We start from the raw sequence: 11429 nt of genomic DNA on the forward strand, positions 1-11429 counted from the left end.
GTAGGTTGATGCCGACACACCTTCACGTTCTTGTGTGTAACATTAGTTTTTCTTAACATTTCTAGACTTCCTAGTCCAATCCAACGAAGTTGACTCTAGTAATATAATCAAGCGACCTTGAGTTTTGGAACTAAAATATGACAACCAAACTTGACATACCAGCGCTTGGTGGTGTTTTCGCATTCTTATTATAACAACAATCACTTGTTTCTTATTCTTACTCTAAACTGGATTTTTGAAACTCCAAACATGATTATTTGGCCGCACTCAGTCTGAGATTTGCGCACACATGCTAACAAATATTCTCACCCTCTTATTTCGTAACTGGAAATTGTATTGAAAAGACTAACCAACTTTGTTAGCTAGCGAGAATATGTACAATATTAGTAGTAGACTTATCTACTGTAGGTTCACGTATGACCACCATAATATTTGATCAATCTGTTTAATACAAAAGGAAAGTTATTGTTTCAGTTAATATATGTAGTGTAATTTCATTCTTCCTTTGTTGAAGCATCTGGAACTCTTTTGCCTTCTCTATGAGCAAAATGAAAACCCCAAAAACTATTACAACTCATCAAGTTTTTTATCTTTGTATAACAGTGATTTACAATGCCACAAAATTCTATTATCAGTTCCGTTCAGATACTCAATAATTCTCTTGCAATCCTTTCAATGCTCTTCGTTGTCCATTTCACAGCCTTCAGTATAGTTAATGGCTCTGGTTCTTTTGTTATGGTTGTGCTTCCTGTCCTTGTTTGAGCTTCTTCAAACCTTCCTACATTATTTCGAAAAATAAAAGCGTAATTTGCATTAGTATTCACATTTATCAATAGACATCCATGTTTATTTTCAATTCATAAGGTGATGGTAGACTCCATGTAGATATTATAGTATTTAGGATCCTCTGAATTCTTCATATATCCTTATTCATTGAGTCTTGACCGGGTTCCAAGATTGAGTATTTCTTTGGATTGCCACGGAGGTTGTAAGTTATAACAGAAGATATTTGAGTCTCATATCTTATTAGAGGTTTTGTTACATTTTTTTCCATACGAACTTACTTTTTATCGTCGCAGATTCAAGCAAAATGTCGTGAACCTCCACGTCATTCTACGATTAAAATAACCATTGAAAGTTGCATTGACATGAACATTCAATAAAGATGGGTAAGGATATTCATTCAAATTGATGTCGCAAAGTGACAATCGAAGAACAAATATAATGGTCACAATTTCATCATTAGGTTTAGTTTTGGTGGCTATGTAATGAAGGACAAAACTTGTTATGCACGTAATACTGGGCCCAGTTGTCAATTATATAATTAATCAGTCATTAACCTTTTTTTTTGTTTTGTTGATAGCATAATGCCGTGGTTCCTAGACTACTTCCTAATCTAATTCGTGTCATTTTTGTTTTCTTGACAGCATAATACAGTGATCCTTGGACTACTTTGTGGCAATTATATGATTTGAACCCCATCTCTCGTACAAGAGAGAGCATGAGAATCACTCGTTAACCATCTAACCATTAATAAACATGCCAAATTAACACTATTGTATTTAAAAGATTGTACACAAAATTGGGCTCACATCATTGGGTGCAAAAACCTATGCATCAACCATATACCACATGGGCAATTAAATGTGATAATTTATGGGAATCGCTAGACCAACCAAGCTTTCTCACGTGAAAGCTACCGAGAATAAAATCAGTGAACGCGATAAAAACCCTATCGGAAAGCAAAAAGCTAAGCGTTTTTTTTCTTTTCCGGATCTTCTCTCTCATGCGATTTTCTGAGATGAAGAATTTCTTTGATTTTGTGTGTTGATCTTGATTCGGTCTTCTTTAATCATGGATCAGCGTCATATACCTAGTATCATTCTTCGTTCAAAGTCTTTTGCTTTCACATGGTTTCATTCTGGACTCAAAATTTTGGAGAGATTCGAAGGAAAATAGACATGGATTGTTCTTCCTGTATCTTCCATAGATTGGGTTTCTTCATTATTTTCGGAGGCGACCAATAATAAATTCAAGGTAGGGCATGTCTGGTCACGAAGATTCAATAACTTTGTGGTACAAACATCATGGTTAAACAATGCAATGGGATCTTTTCTTCAAGTAATGGTTATTGGGTCTTTAAAGAAATTAGCTCCAAACTTCATCTGTATACCATTTGGGAATAATGGTGATATCTTGCTTAGACTTGTTAATGTTTTTTGTAACCATTCAAAACCTGTTAGAATCTCGAAACCTCCTATTCTAGATAGGCTTTCATTTCCCTCTCTTCCACACTCCCCTCCATCTCAATCAGTGGAGCAACACAAAAGTTTCTATAATTTTGGCTTGGAAGTTGTGGTTCATAATTTTCATCCGGGCTGGAATAAAATTGAAAAAGGTTTAGTGAAGAGATTTGGTCTGTTAGCTTAAATCTTCGTAGTATCAGTAACAGGTTAGCTTTCTTCAATGCTAATTCTAAGAGTATGTTTGATATGTTCAAGGAGGAACATTTTTTTAATGTTGGTAAGTCTAAGGTCTCTGTCAGACATTGGAGACTTGATGACTCTCATATCAACAAAGTTGAGTCTTTAGATTCTTCACATTGGATTGGTATACGTGGATTATCATTTCAATTCTGGAACTTACGTTCTTTTGAATCATTCTGTTTCCCTTGGGGAAAGGTGATGGAAGTTCATAGCTTAACGTTGAATTTCTCAAAACTGAATAGCTGCAAGATCAGAGTACATTGTGAACTCAGTAAAATCCCAATGGCTTCTAAATTCAGGGGCCTTCGGTTGAGCTTCGAATGGATCCAACCGAATGCAATCAATGGTTATCATAGTTTTCCTACGACAAGGGAGCCACAAAAGCTCAAATCTATTGGTGTAGTCCCGGAGTCTGAGAGATTATCAACTTGTGTTTCAAATCCGGCGGATTCACATGGAGCAATATATTCAGCAGTTAAGTCTACCCCGGAGAATATGTCAAAAGTTTCTTTGAATTCAAATTCAAGCTCGTCAAATTCGGCGCTAAAAAAGCTAACTAAGGTTTGGAGAAGGGTGACCGAGTTCAGTTAAGAGGTAATCAATCCAGTACTTCAGTGAACCAAATGCAACATGGTCCTGATGAGGAAACTCATATGGGTTACGGTTAGAAAAAAGAAAACGGGTTCGGGTCGCAATATGTGCCAGATGGGGAGAGTGGTACCTATGGATACTGGTGTTGAAATAGGTATCGGCTCTATATTAAGTAAGAGTGGAACTCCTGCCCATGACCAGACACAGAATCCAGATCATGATATGGGCCAGATGGGGAGAGTGGTATCGGGTGTGGATTTAGACCCGAATATCGGCTCTACATCATGCAAGGATGAAACTCCTGCCCATGATCTGAGTGATTCTGAACCGTTGATTGCTGCTGCTATAGATGACTCATTGTATTCTAATCTACCAACACCTGGCCAGTTGAGTGAAGAGAATCTTATTCATTCCGAGCCGTTGATTGCTTCTCTTAGCGATGAGTCATTATACTCGAATGAATCAATTTCTGTTCACTCGAACACAGAAACTCACTGTTCTTCAGAGAAAGATATCGAGAAAGGGGATTTTCAATCAAGGTTGAAATCTCAAATGGATGTTAATAAAATGATGGTATTTCAATTAATCATCCTACCATGTTTAACATATGCAACGAATTGGTAGAAAGAGATTCCAGACATGATGATAAGATGAAACTACCACTTGAAGCAGACTATGATGGTCTAGAAAATTATGATTCATAGGAAGAAATTCGAGACTCAGTTACGGATAAGGAAGAACAAATAGAAGCTATTTTAGATGTTTATGAAGAGGAAACTTTCGATGTAGAAGCTGGATTCAATCCAATAGCTTCTAGGGTTCAATCGGTTTCTTAATGGATCTCAAAGTCCTAAGCTGGAACATTAGGGGTTTAGGGCAGGACCCTAAAGTGGTGGCAGTTAGAAACGTTATTCTAAAGAATAACCCAGCGATTGTAACGATTCAGGAATCAAAATGGGAAGTGATTGATGACAAACTTATTAGATCGTTGTGGGGTAGCAACAGATGTAATTATGTTTATCAGGCTTCTGAAGGTGCTTCTGGTGGCATTATCATAATGTGGAAGGAGGGTGTGGTAGTGATGGGGGATCATCTTATTGGGGTTTTCTCTTTATCAATTGAATTTAGAAATGTAGCTGATGATTTTGTTTGGATCTTTACTTCTGTTTATGGGGCTTCTGACGTTGGTTACTATAACCAGTGCTGGCAGGAATCGAGAGACATCAAACTTCTCTTCGATGAGCCATGGTTGATCGGTGGTGACTTTAATGCTACTCTTAGTGCAGCTGACAGAAATGTGTCTGGTGGCAGAACAACAAATAGTAAGTCTTTTAGATCCTTTGTAAATAGATTCTCTCTGGTGGATTTACCAATGGTTAGGGGAAGATTTACTTGGACCAACTCTCAACAACCTCCTCTGTTGATAAGGTTAGACAGGTTCTTACTTTCGGGTGATTTCCTAGCTCATTGCCCCGCACCTGTGCAACTAAGGCTAAAGAGGCCAATTTCTGATCACGCGCCTATTTTGCTCAATTGCAACTCTGGTGGTAAGATAAAGTCTCCATTCAGGTTAACAATTTCATTTTAACACATGATGATTTTTTAAGCAATCTTAAGATTTGGTGGGAAAATTTGTCTTTTGTTGGCTCTCCAAGTTATATATTTGCTAAAAAGTTGCAAGCTCTTAAGTTTATAATTAAGAACTGGCAGAAGAATACTTTTGGTAATATGCAGTCACAACTAGATAATCTGGAACTTACCATAGAGGTGTTGGATAATCTAGAGGAAATAAATGTGCTTTCTGATGATGATGTAGTAACTAGGGAGTAAGCTAAATTACAACATGCTTCAATTTCTTTAAATATGGCTAGGAAAATCAGCCAAAGGGCCAAGGATAGATGGATTAAAGATGGTGAAAGGAACTCTAGTTATCTTTACCAAATTGCCTCTTTCAAATATAAGAATAATAGTATAAATTGTTTAAAGATTGATGGTGATTTGTGTTATGATAAAAATAAAATTCTCGAGGAAACCCAAAATTTTTATACTTCTTTGTTCACTGATGAACATAAATCGAGACTTGATTTCAGTCACTTGGATATGCCACCTATTTCTGTTTGGGAGAGTATTAATCTAGAAAAGCCGTTTACTGTAGAGGAAGTTAAACATGTTGTGGATCGTTTTGGAGTAAATAAAAGTCCAGGGCCTGACGGTTTCACTTTACAGTTCTATAAGGATGCCTGGGAAGTCATTAAAGATGATTTAATGTTGGCGGTGAAATAATTTGAAGGCACTAGTACTCTAAATTGGATAATTAACCATACCAATATCACATTAATCCCTAAGTGCAATGGTGCAGTCTCTTTAACCAATTTTAGACCTATAAGTCTGACTGGTAGTGTCTACAAAATTATCTCTAAAGTTCTAGCAGAAAGAATGAAGAATTAATGCCTTCAATTATCTCAGATGTTCAAGGTGCTTTTGTGCAGGGTAGGCAAATTCATGATGGGATTCTTATTGCTTTTAAACTTATTGATTTGAGATTAAGACAGCAACTTACGGGTATTATTTGCAAAGTCGACTTTGAAAAGGCCTTCGACAATGTTAATTGGGGTTGTGTGGACAATACTCTGGCTTAATTTGGTTTTGGCTTTAAATGGAGAAGCTGGATCAGATGGTGTATTTCTACTCCTAGGTTTTCGGTTCTTATCAAGGGTGAAGCGTCTAATTTATTTAGAAGCCAAAAAGGGATCAGGCATGGTGATCCTTTATCGCCATTTCTTTTCATCCTAGTTGCAGATGTTCTAGCGCTAATATTCAAATCTGCAGCGGCTCAAAATCCTATATCCGGGGTTCAAGGTAGCTCCTCAAGGTAATGTTATTACTCAACTTCATTTTGCTGATGATTTAATAGTGTTTCTTGATGACAATGAGTTGCAAGTTCAGTATTTGAAGAATATTCTGCTGGCTTTTGAATCTGTTTCTGGTTTAAGAATAAACTTTAGAAAGAGTACGATGGTAGGAATTGGTCAATTGCATAATGGTGAAATGTGTGCTGATTTGTTTGGATGTTCCCTTTCTCAACTGCCTCTAAATTATCTAGAAATTCCTCTTGGAAGTAAATCTAAATGCAAAGTTGTTTGGGCTGAGATCATTCAAAATTTTCATAAGAAATTGGCAGGTTGGAAAAGAACATATTTGTCTAAAGGACAAAGACTAATTATGATACAAAGTGTCCTGGCGAGTCTTCCAGTCTATTATCTTTCTTTGTTTCAGTTACCTGTGAGTGTGGCCAAGGAAATGGAAAAAATTATGAGGAATTTCCTATGGGGTTCTAGTAATACTGTGAAGAAAAAAAGCTGGGTTGGTTGGTCTAAGGCGAATCTGCCAAAATGCAGGGGAGGTGTTGGGATAAGGAAACTGTGATTATTCAATAAAGCTTTGCACGCAAAGTGGATTTGGAGATATGGCGGTGAGAAGCAAGCTTTGTGGAGGAAGATCATCAATCAAAAGTTTGGAGGTGCTACCAATGCTCTCTTTCCTAATCAAACGAACATGTCAGTATGTTTTAGTTTGTGGACAAGCATATTGAAATCTAAAAGCTTTGTTGAGTCAGGCACTAAATTGGTGCTAGGTGACGACAGTGGGATTTATTTTTGGAATGATGTTTGGGTGGGAGAACAATCTCTGAGATTGAGTTTTCTAAAAATAAAAATGCTTTGGGAAGAAATATGGTGACGACAGAAGGAGCTTGGGATTTGAAGTTTGTGAGAGCTTTGAATGAAAGTGAATTGTTTGAGGTGATTCAGTTGTTGCAGGTTATTGGTGAACCAAGTTTTAGCTTGTCTGATGATAGTTTATTGCCAGATAACAAATGTAGGAGTTATGGGTAATGGTAAAGGCTTTTCAGTTGCTACTGCTTATTCGGCACTAGAAACTGATGGTTTTCTTTCGTTTCCGGATAAGCAGTTATGGAACCCTAAGGTACCTTTAAAAGTCTGCTTCTTGGTTTGGACGTTGTGCTACAATGGTGCACCAACGTTGGATTACTTATACAATACAGGAATGGTCCAGAATGCTGATTGTCTACTTTGTAACCAACAGACAGAAAGCAATGCCCATTTATTCATTCATTGCAGGGTTACTTCTGAGGTTTGGTCGTACTTTCTGAATAGCTTTGGTTTTACATGGGTGTTTGGTAGTGATGTAAATCGAACCTTATGGGAATGGAACAATAAAAAGAGCAAGAAAGAATAGAGTTAATAGAATATGGGGGTACTTACGGTTTGCTATTTGGTGGAGTGTGTGGAACGAAAGAAATAACAGGCTTCATAATAATATTCACAGGAGAGCGAAGCAACTGATCACAGAAGTCAAAGCTGTGTTATTTAACTGGACAAGCAACACAAATATTTTTACGTTTTTTTTTATCCACAGTTCTTTGTAATTGGGATGTTATCTTTGATACATCTATGCAATCTCAGAACTTAGTCACTTTTCTAGTGACCATGTCTCTTTCTTTTATAAAATTTGCTTTTTTGTCAAAAAAATAAATAAATAAAAACCGTATCATTTGGATTATGAATGGGTTTATCACAATTGCTAAAGGGTGGTACCAATATTAACGGTACTGGTACCATTTCATATAAGACAAAAAAAGTTGTACTCAATCTCAACCATCAGATCACTTAAATGATAACAGCGTCACTGATAGTGGTATCCGCCTTTAACAATGCATTTTTTCACTCGCCATGAAGATTTTCTTGGTGAATCATTTTTAACAATCATGCATTTTTTCCCTCGCCATGAAGATTTTCTTGGTGAATCATTTTCGTATGTGAAAACTACCACCAGACCTATTTCTCAGTTTTTTCCCACCCTCAAATCCACGGGCGCAGGCGCGCACCCATTCCGTGGATAAAACTTTCTATAACACCCACGATTTTTGAAATTAAGTTCTATGAATTTTTTTTCCTTTAAAATGCGAAAGTCCGCTTTCCTTTAGGGAGAGAAAGAGATTTGAAGAGGAAATCAACAAATTACAACAGTGTTCGCAGAAAGAGCAGCAACAGAAGCAAATCTATAACAACATTAGAGGAGGATTTTTTTCTTGTAAGAAACTAGGTTGAATTTTTTCTGATGCCCGTTTCAATTAATGGATTCAAGTTGTTGCTGTCAAGTTTGTTAAACTGAATTCAAGAAGGAAAGGAAGGATAGATATTTGTCGGACATGGAATTGAAGACGAGTAGGAATCAGAAATTGGGTATCACTCCTTTTTGGATTTGGTCGAGAATTGATGAGTTTCCATTGATTTAGCGATGAAAGACGGTGATGCTGCGAATTAGAAGAGTGGGGTTTGACGGTGTTTGAAGAAATAGAGAAGAAAGAGTTGAAGTTACTGTTGATGGTTTGGGGTTATAGAACCGGGAAGAAGAATTTTGTTGGATTTGTTTGAACCTTAAATAGTATAAGAAGACAGTGAAGAAGGTACGTTTGATGGTAACCGTGAATGGTGTGCACGGAAACAGGTTAAGGAGTTGGTGTTGCTGCTGGTAAAAATGGAAGACACGGGTTTGTGTACCACCAGCAAAACCCGCAGGTGTTTGTTAAAAATCCTGAATGAGTTTTGCAAAACTTGGCCATGATTTGGTTTATATACTGAAGAATGATTTTGCTAATATAACCGAACTATACATATTGCATTCGTCATTCTGGTCTTCTAGTGCTCACATCCATCGCGGTGTTGGCTTTATAGTGCATAGAAGGGATACAACCTGAGGACCACACCTTTAACAAACATTTTGGGTCTTCGGTTGGTCCTGCAGAGGCTGACTAATCAAAGCAAATGTTCTTTCATAATACTAATGATATTAAGGATTACAACGGTTAAGATGACGATTGCCAAGCTGTTGTTTTCTTTTCTTATCAAAGAGTACAAAGTTGTTTTCTTAGCTTCTGTAGTTGGTATGCACAATTTTTGGGTTTATTTATTAAATCTGAATTTGGTTTTTGTTTTTGGTGTAGTGTTTGTTAGCATTAGAGAAGATTTCGGCCGATAAATTTTTATAGATTTCTTCTCTTCGAGTCTCCAGGTAAAGGAAGAAACCCCATTGGTTGTATTTTCTATTGATTTAACATTGAGTATTGCATTAGTAATGAAGCCATATATTCTTTTGTTTTTGTTTATTTGTTAGTGACTTTTCTTAAATTACAAACCATTTATGATCTTGAACCGGGTAGTAGTATGCACGGAGGAGTCTTGATGATTATCATTTTCTTCCATTTATATTTTGTTGGATAAGCTGAGTTTGAGGAGTTGGTGTTGTTGATTTGGAAGCTACGGATGTATTGGTGTTGGTCATAATGGTTGAATAATTTGTTATGCAACTATGAAAATGGATGCATAACCTGTTATGCGTCTACAAAATTTGTTGCATAACTTGTTATGCAGCAACTTTTTTGTTACTATTGAAACCAACAAAAACAAAGACTGCATAACTTGTCATGCACCTACAATAATATCTGCATAACATGTTATGCAGACGTGAAAATGGATGCATAACCTGTTATGTGTCCGAAAATATGGCTACATAATGCATTATGCATCGAGAAAATAGATGCATAACTTGATATGCATCCGCAAATATGGATGCATACTGCATTATGCATCATTTTTTTATGTACGCACTAAAATCAACCAAAACAATGGTTACATAACTTGTTATAGATGCATAACTTTGTTATCCAAATGCATAATTTGTTATGTAGTGGAGAAATTGGTTGCATAATTCGTTATGCGTCTGCAGAATGTGTTATGCATCTTTTTTGGTAGCTGCATAATGGTTATGTATCAAGTTTTCGAAAATTTTGCCTAAAATGATGATCACCTCCGATTTTTTTCGTGAAAAACAAAAATTTGATATTCTTGTTTGTACTTGTTGCGTAGCTTTCTTAAAAAGATTTCCAACGATATAAAATTTGTTCAATTCCAAGGCGCGGATTTTTAGATATGTTATATCCAAGTTGCGTTGCCAATTATACCCCTGATGCATAACCTATCATGAGGATGCATAATATGTCATGCATACATTTTTAATAATTTCATATAATTATGGGTGTCACGGAAATAATTATGGGTGTCACGTTACCTAAAATTAATTGTGGGCCTGACAATAAGAATATTATTTTTTTGGGCCTGCGTTTAAATTTCCCTTTTCGTATAAATATGAACGATTTTTTGGGGACTACTCTCAAGTTTTTGGGGTGGTTATTGGTAGTAATTTCCAATCACCCCTTATCTGTTTTTTTTTTTAAAATACCTACTTTACCCTTAATGATTAACTTAGTTAGTGTGATGATTAATTAGTGTTAGTGTTATGATTAGTAACTGATTAATTAGTGATTAGTGAGTTATATTAGTAGGATTGTTTTGTTATAACATTATTATTGAGAGATAAGAAGAAGAAGAAGGAAATAAGAAGAAGAAGATGGGTGAACCCAAAAAATCTTTTTTTGAGTTTAGTAATTATGATTTGAGTGATTCATGTGATGATACTTCAGAATCAGAATCAGAACCCCCTTCACCTCATTGTGTATTTGTCAATACTTCTAATGATCCAAATATGAGTTATTTGTTAGATGATGAAAACTTTTTCCCCCAATCTGAAGCTAACCAAACAAATGATGGATTTCATCAGCCACAACCTGAAGATGAAGCTATGGGTACTCAGGTATGCCTCATGTTTAGTTAATGTAGCTTGAATTGTGCAAAAATTTGGCCAAACTCAAAATTTATGGAAAAAATTCGGTGAGGTCAACCTAGTTCGGTTACCAAATTTAGCTTGTGAGGTAACCAAACCGTTCTTAATGTGTAGTTCGGTTACTAAATTGAGCAGACGCATGTAACCAAACTACATGTTAATAGTGGTTTTTTAGAGTTCGGTTACAGTGCATTGTTCGGTTGAGTAGATATCAACACTTTTGATACCGAACTTTCTGTTCGGTAAGGTCGCATAAAAATATAAATACAGCGTTTCTAACCGAACCTCTGAGTTCGGTTTAGTTGAGTTTTTTAGTTTCATTGCCGAACTTGTACATAAAAAAATCTAAAGATCGAGTTCGGTAAGACCCCAATTTATTTCTGTAAACTACACAAAGTTCGGTAGGGTCGATAAAAAAGTTTACATTACCGAACTTATAAGGAATTTTTTTATGGTATTGACGTTGTGCTATTACTTGTAGGTTTCATGTGATCCAATAGAACCAATGGAAAACCAACCTTCCCCGGTTGGTATTTTGTACGATGACACATCCCATCACTACATGAATGACTTGGCATTCCCAAATCCGGA

The 11429-nt window shown here is 36.2% G+C and overlaps 1 protein-coding gene across 3 annotated transcripts; it reads left to right on the forward strand.

The window, feature by feature from the left end:
• The first annotated feature begins 1747 nt into the window (after positions 1-1747).
• On the forward strand, positions 1748-7658 carry LOC113298262. 3 transcript variants are annotated; one of them, XR_003334125.1, is made up of 3 exons: positions 1748-4399; positions 4506-4624; positions 5567-7658. XR_003334125.1 is itself a non-coding variant. In XM_026546958.1 (3 exons), exons 1-3 carry the CDS (start codon positions 3913-3915, stop codon positions 5569-5571), a joined length of 606 nt encoding a protein of 201 aa, XP_026402743.1. In that variant the 5' UTR covers positions 1748-3912; the 3' UTR covers positions 5572-7658. The 3 variants fall into 3 exon arrangements, 2 of the variants coding, with proteins under 2 accessions (XP_026402743.1, XP_026402742.1); XM_026546958.1 differs by having other exon boundaries at positions 4511-4624; XM_026546957.1 differs by having other exon boundaries at positions 1748-4624.
• The last annotated feature ends 3771 nt before the right edge of the window (positions 7659-11429 follow it).

The sequence above is a fragment of the Papaver somniferum genome, chromosome 7 (assembly GCF_003573695.1).
Source record: "Papaver somniferum cultivar HN1 chromosome 7, ASM357369v1, whole genome shotgun sequence".
Classification (NCBI taxonomy): domain Eukaryota; kingdom Viridiplantae; phylum Streptophyta; class Magnoliopsida; order Ranunculales; family Papaveraceae; genus Papaver; species Papaver somniferum.